At 39.4% G+C, this 17042-nt stretch overlaps 1 protein-coding gene across 2 annotated transcripts in view; it reads left to right on the forward strand.

Annotated features, from left to right (window-relative positions):
* FAM135B (family with sequence similarity 135 member B) overlaps nucleotides 1-17042 on the forward strand; it is a 186984-nt gene that overhangs the window by 47631 nt on the left and 122311 nt on the right. For both annotated transcript variants that reach the window (XM_056484144.1, XM_056484145.1), the window contains exon 2: nucleotides 15580-15675. In XM_056484144.1, the coding sequence (XP_056340119.1) occupies nucleotides 15599-15675 (77 nt within the window). In that variant the 5' untranslated portion in view covers nucleotides 15580-15598. The remainder of the gene's footprint in view (nucleotides 1-15579; nucleotides 15676-17042) is intronic.

Raw genomic sequence — 17042 nt, forward strand, 5'->3', positions numbered from 1 at the left:
ATCAGCAGAGGCTGAATTAGTTCTTTTGGGTGGCTGTTTCAGGCTAACTTCAACCACTTTCTAAATTTTATTTATTTGCAGACTCAGTTCTCTAATCATAAATGTGTGTTGTCATTTGAGAGGCTTTAAATGCTTCATGTGATATTTAGCTGCTGCTTCCAAGGAAAGCAGGGCTCTCCCACATTGTGGGTAAACTGACAATTGTTTGTGAATTATTTAAGATATAAAAACCCACAATTTTGGGGAATAATTCTCTTTTTTATATCTTAGGGGTTGGTTGTAAAATGACACTAGATCTCTATGTTTAGCTGTTGGAATTTCTCCCTAGCTGTTTAATTGCTGTTGAATATAGAACTTTCATAATTTCATGTCTGGTGTTATGGGTGAAAATAGTAATACTTTGATGATCTGGCATTTAAGTCTGCAAGTGTCCTAAATTCCCCTTTTCCCAAAGTATCTTACATAGATATAAATATTCTCAGGGGACAAAATGAGAGGTAAAATGCCACTGCTTTTAAAAAGGCAATAAAAAGACTGGAGGCCCTCTGTTCCTCATGTTTTGTTGATTTTCAGATCAAATCTGAAATGTTTGCTTGCACAGCGAGCTAGTGTCTGAAATTCAAAGTTAGATGCAAACACGAAGGTGGTTTCAGCTCATTTCAGCTCTGCAAGCCCATCATCACTTCTACTGTGAGTTCTGGAAATAAAATTATGCCTCTGACAAAAGTCATATGGAATTTTAAAATTGGCTAGACCTTCTATAGCAGAGGTAAAATGAGGCCATAAGAAATCTGAGATATTTTCTGGGGTTTATGAAGCTGCACACAGCACTGAGTGCTCTGGAAGTGTTCCTGATGTTCTCTGTATTGATTGTATTTCTAATACAAAAACCAAAACCAATCAGGGTTAAGAATTTGATTGTGGGACACCAAGAATGATTAATCTGCTGCCAAGAATTAGGCTATGAAAATCCCACTGGAACAGAGCAGATTTGTACTATTATTTGTATTAAATAAACATTTTCTGGACAGGGATATTCACATGGCAGGGACTTTTATTTAGATGTTGATGTAACTATTTTTGTAACAGCTTTCTGGTTAACTACATTCACTTGACTTCACACCTCACTGTCTTGTTTGGAGATTGAGGAAAAGTCCTCTGCTTGTTTTAATATAGAAGATTGATCTGAGCCTGACATTTGTTAGTTAATTAGTGCCTCTCATAAGCTGAGTCTTCATTCTTAAGAGATCATGGATGTTCCCTGTGAGATATGTAAATACAAGGAACTCAAAGAATCAGTAATGCCAGGATTTGGAGGCAAGTCCTCTATAGATAATTCAGTTAATTAGGAAATGCTGTCAATAATTTTCAAAACGACATTTTATTTTAAGCTGGAAAGAAGCAAATAATCCCATGTGCCAGATTCTGCAGAAATCTGAATAGTACTATTTGGCATAAAACTAAAAATTTGGGCTGCATCTCAGCCTTGTTTGCAAAAGATTCCTTCTATGAACAAGTGTTTCATCCAAAATGCTGTCCCAGATTCAGCTTCAGTGATGAAATTTCCTCTGCTCATAGACAACCTCCCTGTTTCTGGTGTTTTGTTCTTAGGGAATTCCTGGCCAGGAGCAGCAGGAGCTGTTTTGGTTTGGTTTTTAGCTCAGCAGCTTGGTGTGAGATTGTGTAATTAGTGTTGCATGAAATATTGGTGTGATATATATTTTACTCAAGATATTCTTGTTCCTGGATGTGCAGTGTATTAGAAAAATGGGAGCAAAATTAACAAAATGACACCCTTTGCTGGCTGCAAATTTGTCATGGTTTTGGGTTCATTACTTCATTTTGCTGAGATTATACCACACAATATAGAGAGATCTAGCAGAGAACAGTTTAATTTTTCTGATTTTTTTTTTCTGAAACTTTATTAAAATATCTGGATCCCTTCATATAATGTATTTTGAATGCATATCTAATGTTCTAAAGACATGAGAAAGTGTGCTGAGAAACTTTCTTCTTTCCTGAAATGACAAAGCAGGATTTTAGTGTGGGAAAAGGAAGTAATTGGGAGAATTACTCCACAACTTTATAATTTGTAATATTTTGCCTTGGGAAGAATTTTTATGTGATGGTTTCCTAGAATATTTTCTCATGTTATGTTTATTTGAGCATAAATATTTATATAGGAAGTGTTGGAGTTTTTACAAAATTGAAGTATTTGGTGTGTTTGCAGTCTGGTTCTGGCTGCTGATTGAAATTGTGTGTCTGCATCACCTAAACCAAAAAGAAATTAAATAGAGCTCCAAGAGAACTAATTTTAAGCTGTGCAAACAGTAAAAGTGGCCATCACTGCTATATTGTACTAAAATCACACTCAGTACTGCTGTGTGGCAGTGACCAAAAGTAAAAATGTAATGTCCCTTAGTTTTTCTAAGTATTTCTGCACTAAGACATAGAGTGTCCCTGTGGGCATAGAGCTTTGACAAAGGAGGATAAAAAACCCCAAACAACAATATAACAGATGATAAAGTTAGCCCTTCTTTATTTAGTTTGTCAGGAATAACAGTCTGGCCACAAAACTAGGAAGGAAGTAGGAGTGGATCTAAGAGGAAGAACTTCACTGCAATGTCATGAGGATATGGTGCCAGTCCAACCTTGTCCTCACAAAATCTCCAGATTTCTGTGCCTGATGGGGTTTCTCATATAATACACATGGGATTTCTTCTACCAGTGCATCAGAAAACTGCAGTTCATTGTTGGTTTGTGTGCAGCTGCAGTGTGAACATCCAGTCACTGCCAGGAGAACACAGCTTCAAGGGACATGGAGGTGACAGGGCAGGATGGTGGCACTGGTGCCTTCTAGAAAGCTCCCTGTCTGTGCTGCTCAAATTTACTTGGATGGAAATACTTGGGTACACACAAAAAGTATTTCAGGGGAAAAGATCCAAGCTGGATATCTTGGTTTTGTTAGAATCTCACCTTCCTCTTCAGACACTGCTTTAGGATTCCAGTACCTGTGTTAAAGACAACACCAAAAACTCCACATGCTGTGGAGAATCAGGAATTTTCAGCCATTAATGGGCTGCCAGTGCCCCCAGTGCTCTGAAAGGAAATCCATCTCCATGTCCACCTGAACCTCAGCAGCTCACCATGACTTCTGCCAGCCTTTACTCATCTGAGAGGGACCTCAGCTCCCTGAGATGACTGAGCAGGTCCTTTTAGCAGGACAGGCACAGCTTGAGGGACAGCTGTTTGCAGCTGGAATGAGTCATGGCCTTCAGGAAAAGGTACAGCCCTTCTGTAAGGCAAACTTTCTTGCTTTATGAAACCTTCTGGAGGAGTTTGCCAAGATGCTGGGCTGAATTTGAGAAAGAAATATTTCCTGTTGTTTTGATGGACTCTGCTGGCCTCACTGTATTCAGCAGCTGCACCTCAGGCCCTGTTGTCTTGGCTTCATGTCTAGCAGAGGCACAGTTGGCCCTTTCTATTTTTGTCACAGATCAAGCAGTGCCATGACAAATAAGTCAGCCTTTTCCTCTGTTTGTAAACCACTTAATTTAGCTCTTGCTCTATAGGAAAACCTGATGCAGTTATTTATATCAACATGGCCCCAAGCACTTTAAACTAGTCAAAATTCTGATTATGGCTCTGCATATTTTATTGCCTGTACTTAAATCACTCTGCTCTAAAACAGCACCTGTTCCTCCCTTATTGCATCCCAGTTTAATAGTTACTGCCTATCCAAAGAGCTGTTATGATGGAAAATGGTCTGCAGCTTCTTTACTTAATATCAATGGCCCGTGTAATAAATGTCTGCCTCAAAGTTTGGGTGCAATTTTTTAAATGTTCTACAACTGATTACAGTGATGAAGAAATTGTTTTTAATTTTTTATTTTTTTTTTTTCTGTGAGCTTGAAAGAAAATCCATATTGTATTAATTTCAATATTGCAAATATTCCCTCTTCCAATAACACCAAGACCCTGGTTCTGCTGATGCTGCTCTGACCACCTCTCTCTGTCAAGTTTTCTCACCAAGATCCTTACCTTTTTGAAATCATAGTGTTATAGAATGACTTGCATTGGAAGGGACCTTAGAGATCATCTAGTCCCACCCCTGTGCCATGGGCAGGGACACCTTCGGCTAGACCAGGTTGCTCCAGCCTGTCTTTGAACACTCCCAGGGATATTTCCCCACTCTGTCCCAGCCTTTAAACATTTCTGGTGATGGGAATTGAATCACAGCTGCTTGTCACATTTCCAGGGCTGTGAATTCTGCTCTTGTTCAGTGTGTGAGGGTGCAACACCTCTTGTTGTGCTGGTGTCTTTTTGTCCAGCACTGCAAACACTCAATTCAATCCTCCTTACAAACATCAATAGTTCCACATTGAATATTAACATCTGCTGGCAGTGTTTCATTTCTAGTAACTTCAGATATTTTTATTGAATATAACAGGCTGCATCAAGAGCCTTTAACATGTTCAAAACTTTCATCAAGAGAACAAGACAACAGAGAATCTGACATGCTAAATATGCACATATTTTCTTGAATCAGCAGTCAACTCTATTTTACAATATCTTATCTCCCGTATGTCTTTTGAAGTCTGAAAAGCCAAAAAACCTCACCTGTAACTTCCAGATAAATTCCCAGACCTGTTATGTCCAGAACAATGCAAGAGGCAGAAGTGGTTTTGATCATTGTCTGATCATAACATGATACATGTGCATTAAGTAAGGAGATAATGGAAACTCCATGGCCAGCCTTATCTTTGACATTTCCTATCTCCTAAGTGCAGAGAACCTGTCCATCTATTGATAATCTGACTGTTGATTCTAGCTGAGTGTCTACACATGCATGAAAAAGGCAAAATGTTTTCAGGCAAAGAAAGGAAAAATATTGTATCATCAAGTTTTGAGGATTTGCTCTTTTTCCTTATTTCCTTTTTAAGCACATATAAGAATCATAGAATCATTAAGGTTAGAAAAGACCTCCAAGATCATTAAGTCCATAAGGTACAAATGTGTATATAGAGGTACACACGTGCTGCCTCTCTCACCCTTTCCATGAGTGATTCTCATGCCTCACACACATTCAAAATCCTGTTTATATGTGGAATTTGGCTATGACTGATATTCATCTAACTAAATGTGGACTTGGCTCATATGCCTGCACCCTGTAAAGTTACTTTCAGTTCCATTGGTGCCAGCAATGGTGACACAAATCCTGTTGAAGGTATTTTCTATATTCCTACTGATTACACTGAGACTCTAAACACCTCATAGATATGAAGACATGTCTAGTTAGTGAGATGAATCTCATGGGCAAGTGCCTGTGCACAATATTTTTCACAAACAAGGATAATCAATGCAATTAATGTGAAGTGTGTGCTCACTTAGAAGGTCTCAGAACATCTGAAGGAGACTATAACTTGTCCAAGAAACTCTGCAGTGAATTTGATAGAGCAAAATGCAAAATAAGCATTAAAGGTCTGACAAGGACAGCTGAGTTTACAGCACAGTTAGACAGTGCCATGAAATTTTTCATGACCAGAAATGGAAATGCAGTCAGAGCAGTGCCAAGAAAACATATAACTCAGTAGACCTTCTCTGTCATAACTGTCACTAGTTTATTAGCTGTGACTGGTTTGTAGCATCAGGCTGATGTTCAAGTCCCTCTGTTTCCTATCTGGATTCTTTGGTGATGTCCCTATTGACACAACAGTTTGTGCTCCAAAGCAGAGAGCTGCTTTACTCATGCACCAGGCAGCCCCACATCTCTTGCAAGAGGATGCATTCACCTCCTTACCACTCCTTTGCAGCCCTAAAAACCTGATACAGGACTTTTTACAAGGAGGATCTTGGTCAAGTTACTGCAGCATTCAGATTTCAATAGACAGACAGAACTGACCTTTAGCTGATGCTGAAGTTTTGAATGTGGCCAAACATTCTGGCAAACTCCCAAAGACTTAATATAGATCTATGTCCAAGCAGTTTGACTTCAGTCAGGTATAGAGTAGGACTTTAATATAATACATTATAACTTTAATATAATGCATACATATTAACATAATTACAAAAAAAATAAAATTGTGGGGCTCTTCTCTGAGTACATGAAAATAAAATAAGGTCAGTCCCCTAAAGAACCCTAATTTCCTGTATGAAACAACAAAAGAGCCCAGACTGAGAAGAATATATCTCCTTTTACTTGGAAGAGAAACTCAGTCAAATGTGAGAATGATGGATAATTCTGTCTGAGTGTCCTAAATAGGCTTCAAATAACTTGCTGCCTTTTGATGCATTTTGGATTTCTAAGACTGACAACTGGAATATCAGGAAAAAAGACTGAGGTGAACAGTGGGAATAAGACACAAAAACTGCTGAAGACAGAAGATGATGATGTTCTTAGTCTGAAATTTTAACTCTCAGTTGTGCATAAAATATTAAAACATCTTTTTCTTTTTAAGGTCATAAATAAGGAAAATAAGTCAGAGAAGGAACAGGTAGGGAAGGCATGAAGAAGAGGATTATGTAGCAGTGGGAAGCTAGTCCAGGGGAAAGTTTGTATTATCTCCTTTTGCTATCTGTTTTGCTCTTCCTCCTCTTCTGTCTGAATTTCCCCTGCTGCTTCACTTTTTGCACAATACCAGCAGCAGGTTATTATTAACTGATGTAAGCAGATAGTTATTTGTGCTGAGCTGAGCTCAGCTCTGGTGTCCTGACAGGCACGTGCTAACAGAGGACAAATCGAGGCTGCTCTTCATTCTAACCATTTTTTTTCCTTTTTTGAATGCTCTGACCTAAATTTGCACAGCTGTGTTCACATTTAATCCTGTGTAATAGCTCAAAGGCTTTATATCTCATAAGAGCAGCCTACTGGCACCTGACATTTATTCTGGCCCTCTTCAGTTCTGCCCTAAAATCCTCTGGAACAACCTGGTATTTTTGGGTTTTTCTCTTAGTAGATTTACTCCTCTATCTAAATACCCTTGAAATGACCAGTTTATAGAAGGTATAAATCTACACTTGCTTCTCAGCCTTCTTGGACCTGATGATCTGTGCAAAATCTCTAGTGTAGATTGGTCTCACAAACAGAATGAAAAAGGAATTGAACTAAGTTTTTGACTTGTTTTCCTGAGTGATTTTCTTTGGATCCTTTAGTTGCAGTGTGTTTTCACCCCACGTGGTCCATATATTTGAAGCTATTGATCTAGAGTGAAAGTTCTCAGCTGTGGGTTTCAAGTGGTTTTAATCTTAATACTAATTTTGTTGCTGGAGGTTGAGTGGGCTTCTACCCCCACTGAATCAGGTACCACGGGTACTTTTTGAATTCCAATTGTAATGGTAAAAGACAAACCACGCTGGAGTTTGTAAAAGCAAAAAACTACAAAACCATAAAATAACACAGCTCCTTTCTTATTTTCTCCACTCTGAATACTCTTTGGGCTATGAGTAATTTTTTAAAGGGTCATTTAATATGTGTGTCTCTAACTCATTACATTTCAGTGGTAGCTAATCAACAAACCTTGGGAAAAGTGACTCATGGTGTTGCACTCTGTGAACATATGTCTGATGCATCTGACAAAATTTTGAATATTGATTTTCCTGAGAATATTAAACAGCAAACTTTTTTTTTTTTTTTTTTTTGTAATATTGGAAGATTATTTTCAGGGCTTGCATCCAAACTGAGTTAGCACTTTAGAGTATAAAAACTGAATTTGTCTTTATAATTTTAAACCAGGCTAAATGAATGCTTATGCACTGGATACAAAGCATGTTTCACAGATGTGACTGAGCAAGATTACATGCCTTGTATTTTTTTTTAACCTGTATCACAAACCTTTACTTTGGTTTCAATACTGGAGGAAACATGCAAGGGATTACAGCAGACTGAAAACCTAAAAACCTTATCAAAAGAGCTGCAAGGAATTATCTGTGATGCTATCTCATTTTGTAAATTATGCAGGGAAATGTTCGGTGGTTGTGAAGATTGGAGACCTCACAAAGCAATCCCTGACACCTCCATGACTAAGAGAGCATTAGAAGCTTTATCATGGTGGAAAATAACTTGATTTCCAGGGAAGACTTGAGACTGAAATCTTAATTGTAATACACAAGAGAACAAACAGAAAACCACAAACACTCTTTGACCCAAAAGTCTAAAAGGACTAACAAGTCTTTGGGCTGAGTTTTACATAATAAAATCACAGAATCATTTAGGTTGGAAAGCACTTTGAAGATGATTGAATCCAATGTGTATGTACAGAGCCTCCTGTGCTGGTTTTAGCTGGGAGAGAGTTAATTTTCTTCACAGTGGCTGGTATGGGGGTGTGCTGGATTCCTGCTGGGAACAGTGTTGATAACACAGGGATGTTTACACAGAGTAAAGGACTTTTCTGCCTTTTACACCACCCCAGCAGCAAGGAAGCTGGGAGAGCACAAGGAGTTGGGAGGGGACAGAGCCAGAAGAGCTGACCCTAACTGATTAGAAGGATATTCCAGATTATATTCCATCCTCCTCAGCAGATAAACTAGGGGGAAAGATGTCCTGGGGCTGCTGCTCAGGGGCTGGCTGGACACTGGTCAACTGGTGTTGGGCAATTATTTTTCATTTGCATAATTTTTAATTCTTGGGTTTTATTTCATTCTTTTATTTTTTCATTTTATTTTTCAATACTCTTATTACTAATATTATATTTGAATTATTAAACCATTCTTGTCCCAACTCACAAGTTTCCTCACTTTTACCCTTCCAGGTGTCTTCCCCACATGCTGCTGGGGCTAAGTGAATGTGTTGTGTGTTTCTTGGTTGCCACCAGGGTTAAATTACAACACTTCCTTTTAGCACCTTTGGAGCTCTGAGATTTTGAGGTGATAGATTGATAAGAGCATATTAGAAATAATTCCTCTGTTAACATTTGTGGATTACAATTTTTGTTAATCTGTTCTTGAGATCAGTTTCTGTGATCTGCATCATGCGCTTTTTTTTTTTCCCCATCTCCTTTTAAAGGTTGGTGTTGGCTTTGCAGTTTCCTTGCTCTGCAGTGATCAGTGAAGTTTTGCCTGGAAGGTTTGTTACTAAAACACTGATCTTGAGTTTAATCTGGTATTTGGACTCTGACCTGAGGGCATGATTGTACTTCTGGTACCCTCTTATGGAGACAATTTGTAAGGAGTCCCAGCCTTTGGCAGGGTCAGTCTTTATTCAGCTTTCCTCAAGGAAAGACTTGCAAAGTCTCAAAGGAAATGGGAACACATGGAAGGACATTTTTGGGATCTGAGGAAATCAGCTGTGTTGGAGGTGACCTATAATGACCTGACATCCAGGTACTGGGATGAAATCTGTGCACACAGTCCACGTGGTGAAATTTTTCACGAGATGCACTCACATCATACACCCACAGCCCTGTGACAATGAGCTGGACAGGACAACTATTGATGAACAGGCCAGACAACTCTGAGAATGTAACAATTGAGACTCCTTGGTGTGGAACAGTTTGCTTTCATATGGAGGCCTATCCTGTACACCTGGAATTGACTGCTCCAAAGGTGAAAACATAATCCTACCATTTGTCATGGATTGATACAGATTGGACTGGAACAAGGTTTATGTTCCCAACACCTGCAGTACGTTGTTGACATCATTTTGTGTGGCAACACAAGCAGCAGGAGAAAGTGTTTGAGAAGAGAAGAATAATCCAGAATATTTTGAAAGCTATTTGTGCTATAAAACAAAGTATGGTAAATGGACCTGCACAGGAAATTCAAATTTAAGGACTAAAAGAGCAAGGGTAGATGTTTTCATATCTCAAGGGGTGTGATCAATAAAAAACCAAAAGCACAAGATTTCTTAGGTGTCATGGGTTTTTTGGAGAATGTGTGTTCCAGGTTATAGTCTGATCTATACTGGTTATAGTCTCCCTCTCTATTTTCTAAGAAGAAAGACTTTAAAAGGGGTGCTGAGCAGCAGCAAACATTTGAACAAACTAAATGGGTGATAATTTTGGCCAGTCCAGACATGACAAGATGTAAAAACCATGCTTTATATCCCAGACAGGGCTAATGGCTCCATCTGGAACATCTGGCCAAAAGAGCCTGGAGACACTCTAGGCTGATCTTTAGGGTCTAGAAATGGGATATGGGGGATGTAAAGCCTGTTACACTCCAACTGAGAAAGAAATATGAGCAACATATGAAGGAATCTGAGCCTCTTCAGAGGCAGCTGGTACTGAAAAGGTGAATTTTGCATCCTGCTTTTCTGGGGTCAGCTGGGTGTTCAAAGGGAGGGTCCCCTCCAGGGATCATGCAGTGATGCTGCCTGCAGTAAGTGATGCAATGGGCTCAGACTGCAAATCCTGAGTGCCTGGGAAATGTGGATATGGTCATGGACTGGCCAGAGGGCACCTGCTCATGTACCTAGGACTGTGACACTGATGGGCAGGTGGATCAGACTGCTAGAACTGAAATGGTTCTGGAGGATCTGGGTTTGGAACCTAAGGGTGAGCTATTTATAGCTCAATGATTCTATGACACTTCAGGACATTTAGGAAGAGAGGAAAAATACAAATGGGCTTGTGTTCAAGTGGTGGACTTGGCTACTGATGGCATTGACAACCTTGCCACTTTTGTGTCTTTAGTGTTGCACTTAGATTGGCTCCTTTTAAAGTGTAAAGGAAATGTCTTACTGCCACTCAAAACCTTAGAAGTACTGGCTTGACTTATTTTAACAAAATGAGGTGTTAACTTCTGAAATCATCTTGAAGGTGAAGATCTCACCTCTCTCATTTTGCTGATGTGCTGGCAGGAAAAGCTGACAGGCTCTGTAGAGTGGAGAACAACTAATGACAGCGTTGTAGTGAAAGGACTTACTGACATTTGTGGCTGCTTTGTCTCAGGAAATTAATGTGTGCTCAGGCAAGGCTCTGAGATGCAATCACTGTCCTAAGAGCTGGGATCTAGTTCAGCTGCATGAAAGTCAGCAATTAAAAAGGAAAACAACAATGAAAAAGAGATTTGGTCTAATTAGTTTGCTTCTTCTAATCTTTCATCTCAGAGCATATGTGTGTACTTACTGCCCTCCTTGTATTGTGTTCCTCTTCTTACTGAGAAGTACAGTGGGTGAAGGTATAGTGGAGAGGAGAATAAAGGGAATCTCACTGTGACTTTATTCACTTAATCAAGGAATTCCTATCAAATAAATAAATGGATACAAATGCCTAGCTTGAAATAAGTGCCAACTTCTGAAAAAAATCACAATTAAATAAAAGATGCTTTAAAATCAGTAATACCAATAGTGATATCCTGCAGATAGTATGTTCTTGAGAGGTAGCTGTATTTTCTTAAATGAATGTTTCTAGGTTCATGAGTCATGGGCCTTGGTCAGATGGCATTTCATTCTTTTGTCCTTGTTGTATTTTTCCTCTTTTTTCCTTTTAAAAAACCAGTTTCTGTAATGCAGATACTTAAGAATGGTGAAAACACTAAAAAAAAACCACAAAAAAAAAAGCCCCAAAACAGTTTATGTTTCAAAAATATGGTTTGTTTTTTTCCCTGGGTGTAATTGTGCAAATGCTAGAAGGTTCAGATTATGTAGTGTCCTGTCCTTCTATCCAATGTGCTTTCTCCCCATCTCCCTTTCCTTAGCTCTCTTTGTTTGGGGTGAAATTGCTGTTTGTGGGGAATTGTCAGATTTATTTTTATCTTCAAGGTCTTTAGCAGTGCTGTGGATGGTACATAATCAACTAATCACTTCCTGGCAGAGGGCTTGGTCAGTTGACTGGATCCTAAAATGCCATTAAGTACAAATACTGCAAATTAAAAAGGCTGCATTTGGCCAGTATTATTTCTTGGTCAGTCTCCAATGCAGAAGGTATTTCCACTGACAGCAATGGGGATGTAGGGAGTGAAATTCAGCCTTCCCTTAAAAATGCAAGTGAGACAGTCTCCAGTCTTTAAACATATAGATTTTCATAGGCTCTATTTATAGAAAGGATTCTGATTTTCAGTTGTGTCCTTGCTCTAAGTAAAGTGACAATTGGAATTGACTGTCCCTTGGTAGGACACCAACCCAGCTGGAAGGACAAACTGTTCTGGTGACCTGGCTGGTGCCACTGGTGCATGAGGACAGCACAGCACAGCAGTGACAATGGCAGAGCCATCTGAAACCATCCATGCTTTGGAGGGACCAGGGTGACCACAGCCACTGCTTTTGCAGGAGCAGATGGCCAAAACACTCCCATGTTGCTCTAATGGCTTTGCAGTGATATTTATTAGTGTTGTCTTAAGGTCTCTTTTTGAAAAATGCAAGGAGCTTGATATAGAAACAGACATTTCAGAAATACAAATATACTAAAGCCTTCCCAAATATGACCTCTATATTTTTCTTTAAGCTGCTTATTAGATAACTGATGATACTTCAATACTGGCAGCATTCCCTATTGTGTTTACAATGCTGATGTCATGGCAACCTTCAGTATTATTTTTACCAACTATTGCTCTATTTATAACCCAAGGTTGTCCTGCACAAGGTTTGATCAGAGGTCCTTCATGAGCCCTTGATTTTGGAGGGTTATGATAAAGTTCCTTTAAGCAAGCACCTGGTAGAAAAATTAAAAATTAGTGCATCATTTTAATGACTTAATATTTTCTTGGTCCAGTGATGCCTGGAGCTGTTTTGTAAAATCTCATAGCTTCTTGCATTGCAGAATTATACCCATGTGTCTAAGCAGGATTCTTTGAACTTGCTAAGTGCCATGAAGGTGCACCAGAGAACCTTTCACTACTTGTGAGGTGCTCCCTGAAGTACCAGGCTCAAGTGCTGGGGTGTAGATCTGGGTGATGGGATCTTCTGGTGGGCTGGTGGGGTGGGTGGAAGTTCAGACTGGTGTAGCAGGTGATTACACTTTGATTCTGGTGATCAGTGAGGGAAATAAAGTTACAGAAATAGGTTTTTCATTTGCTTGTTTTTTGTTTTTAGGATGACTTCTGTATTTGTTTTGAAGAGGTACAAAGCCTGAAAAATATAGTGCAAATACAGAGAAGACCTGTGTGCATATTTCCATGTCTTAAATTTTTCCTATACCTTAATTAATTTTAACTTCACATTATCATTTCTGTCTTTGACAATACTGGTACTGGGCTGAACTGGCTTGCCATCCATTCACACCTCTCCTCTTTAAACTGGTGACTTCAAAAGCCTGGAGTTTCCTTTGATCCTGAGCTTTTGGTCTAGGGAAATATGCCTCAGCCCAACATGCAGATATATTGCCAAAGGCAATTCTTTTAATTAGAGCTCTCCTCAAGACTAAACACCTTGTCAGAGTATTGCTTTGTGGTTTGCATTGTTTCCTACTAGCTTCCCACACAGCCTGCTTTTTGACTCAGGCAAGGCTATCTCACACACAGACACTCACAACAATATGTCATATTCATGACTTACAAACTGTGCACAACTTCTTAATCTGTGCCAAAAAGCAAAAGGACAAAGTCTTGGTTTCATTCCTGTTGAAATGGGGGCAAAGGAAACAAAAACATTGCTTTTCCTGCCCTGTGCTCAGCTCTGCTTAGGCTGCAGCTCGAGTGCTGTGTCCAGTTCTGCACAGTTTAGGAAGGATTCTGAGATGCTGGAGATGCTCTCACAGAAGGGCAGGAGGGCTGGGGAGGGCTCTGGAGCACAAATCCTGTGAGGAGCTGGGGTGTTTAGCCTGGAGAAGAGGAGGCTCAGGTGTGACTGTCTCTACAGCCCCTGGCAGGAGGGTGAGCCTGGGTCAGGCTCTTCTCCCAGGCAGCAGCAGCAGGACAAGGGGACACAGCCTGAGCTGCACCGGGGGGTTAGGCTGGATATTAGGAATAAAGAGTGACTGGGCACTGGAATGGGCTGCCCAGGAGGTGGGGAGTGTCCCTGAGGTGTTTGAGCAAAGACCAGGTGTGGCACTCAGGGCAAGGTGGTGTCAGGTCAAGGGCTGGACTCGATGATCTCAAGGCTCTTTTCCAACATAGTTTATTCTGTGATTCTCTGATAAGTAATAGAGTTTGAATGTGCCTTCAGCACACCCAAATCATGGCCTGACACAAGCTAATGTAGAGTTCCTTACCTCAGAGGCATATCAGATGTGTAGTTTAGCAATTCTCTTTGTCTTTCTCACAGTTATATGTTACATGTATTTTATATCACATTATTGTCATTCCGAAGTTTGAGGATGGTGAATGAAAAATTAATAACCTTTTAACTCTGGAATGAAATCTTTTTGAAAAACTGTAGTGCTTGAGATGATAGCCAGAAAAAAACCTTAGTTTAAAATAATCAGTGTAATAAGCCAGTCAGCTGGAAAATTACTAATCAGGAGCAAGCCTTGAGAAAGTTAAAGCCTAATGCTTATCTGAGGACTTCATGTATCAAAATCTTCTTCACTCCTGCTCCATTAAAGGACACGGTCAAATCTATGAGAGCCATGAAAATTATTGATTAGGACCTCTGGAGAGGTTTTCACTTTGCATCTGAGCTGCATATTCCTTTACAGCCCTGTATGTCACAGAAAGGGGAATTGTTAAGAGCCCTGACATGGATCTTCCTCAGAGACTGCACTTGGCTGCTGTCAAACAACAACTAAAATGTTGCTTATGAATGTGTTAATGAAAAAAATTTAATCTTTATCCTCTCATTGGTCCTATAGAAAATTTCCAGGCAGCTTGGCAGATTGCCAGAAGCACACTTGCTGGGACTGGTGGGGGAGAAGGAGGGAAGGGCAGAAAAATAATTGAAAATAATTGAAAGACTGCAAAAGTCCTTGGCTTGCCTCTCCTGTAATTAGGGAAATGTTAAGGACCTACACTTGTGTATTAAATAGAGCTGGTTTGGAAACTTATTTCCTTGAGTGAGGCATGACCTCCTGAGGTCCCTTCCTACCTGAATTATTTTATGATTCAATAAGCACATGAGATGTACTATGTAAATGGCTGTAATGCTTCAAAATCTTGATCTCACTGTTGTGGCCTATTAGGTGCCATGACTGTCATCATTTTCTTTAAAAGAATATCTTCCATTCATTAATATTTAAATTATTCATATTCCCTCAGAAGCTTCCCTTCTGGGACTTTATTTAAGTCATAGGAGGGGTCAAAAGCAAGAGAAATCTGAATTCTGCTCTTATCTATCTAGGGTTCTTGTCTTTTTGGCCTGTGCTTTTACAGAAATGAGCTGTGCTGACCCTGGAAATCTGCCATTTCATAAAATGAGAAGGAAAAAAAAATCAATTTCCCATACAAGAGCAGCAAGAGAGTTAATTAAAATTTGCTTTGAGATTCTTGCTCATAATATGTTATTTACTTTTTGCTTCTTATACTTTTCATAATATTATCATTCTGCCCTCAGGCTTAATTAGACTTCTTACCTCTCTTAATTACTGCTTTGATCTGGCTTTTAGTGAGTTTTCCTGGAAATGGAGCCAAATGATGTCATTGTAAGATATCAGTCTATTTCAAGCTTTGCATGGACCCCAAGATGCCAACTGAAATGAAATCATCCATTCATGGATTTGTTAAGTAAAACACTTCAAACATTTACAATGTTTTTATATGTGTGTTATTTAGGTGATGACCTGATAAAACCATGTCTGAGGTTCAGGGAACGGTCGAGTTTTCTGTGGAGCTACACAAATTCCATAATGTGGACCTCTTCCAGAGGGGGTGAGTTGATGCTTCCATTAATTTGCAGCTGGCAACAGAGGAGCAGCTTACAGAAAAGAGTTAAATTGCAAAACAGGTTCTTTTCTGCCAAGTGCAGTTATATTTCATGCAATCTCCAGGGCAGAGAAGGATGTCACTGGGCTTTCATTGCTGTCAAGGAAGATCAATGTACATTACTTTCACTATAAACTGGGGCTGACTGACTTGTTTTTGCAATACAATGTTGTAATGCTCCAAATTATTTTAAGCCCCTGTTCAGATGTAATTACAATGGCTGTTTTAAATGCTTCTGGACTGGTTTTGAGTCTCCATGGTAAATAATAGCTGCATTGAATTACAATGCAAACAATTTCATTTCAGGGCCATGAATCTAATGACCATATTCTTTTAATGAAATTTAGCTGAATCCCACCATTTCAGAAGGGAAAATGAATACTTATATTTGTCTAAAGCTCTGCTTCTGGTGGCCACACTGATTTTTCACATCCCCATAAATTAGAAGAACATGTACAGCACTGGTCTAGTCCAAGTTTTGCCTCTATTATTTTTGCACCACTCTACCTAGCAGTTTTTTAACAACCTGATGGCTGTGAAGAAGCCTGGCCAGGTATAAGCTGTGTCTCAGCTTGCACATTGCACCCCACAGGTGCCTTTCAGTGAAGAAAAATTAGACAAAAAAACACTTTTGGGGGAGACCAGGACTCTCAGCCCAAAATAATGTACTTCATTGAAAACAGTGGGTCTAGAGGAATGTTATTTTCTTTCACCTACCAAAACTGATGTTTACAGAACACTACATGTTCTTTTTCAAGCCTTAGCTTGGCACAGAGGGGGTTCACAGCTGATTTGTCTATCTCAAGCATCATTTCCCTCATGAAAACCAGGGAATTGTTTCAGGTACTGGGATGGATTAGGTAGAGCTGTTTCCATCAGTACAGAGGCATTTTGTTATTTGATTTACTTTGATGAACTGTGTGGGAAAAATGCTGGGAACTTGAATGAAGGAAACACAGGTTTATTTGGTTTTAACAGCTGGCATCTGTCATTCTGTTGCTCTCTCCAAGAGGATATCCACCAACTTTATGTTAGTGTTCTGACTATGTCAAATACTGGTGTCAAACTGAAAAAGAAACCTCTATGCTTGAGCTGTTTGGTTTACCCAAGCTATTAAAAAAAACCTCATGTGCATTCTGATTCTCATGATAACAGAAGACAGCCCTAACTAAAGATTCTTTTTTTATTTCCTTGGTTTATGGTGATCATTGTAATGCCTTTGATCTTCTTCACAACTGAAAATCACTCCCATCCTGGGCTATGTGATTTTTTGGACTCAGACAATAGGATGTTCAGAGTTTAGCCAGGAATCT

The sequence above is a fragment of the Oenanthe melanoleuca genome, chromosome 2, assembly GCF_029582105.1.
Source record: "Oenanthe melanoleuca isolate GR-GAL-2019-014 chromosome 2, OMel1.0, whole genome shotgun sequence".
NCBI classification, from domain to species: Eukaryota; Metazoa; Chordata; class Aves; order Passeriformes; family Muscicapidae; genus Oenanthe; species Oenanthe melanoleuca.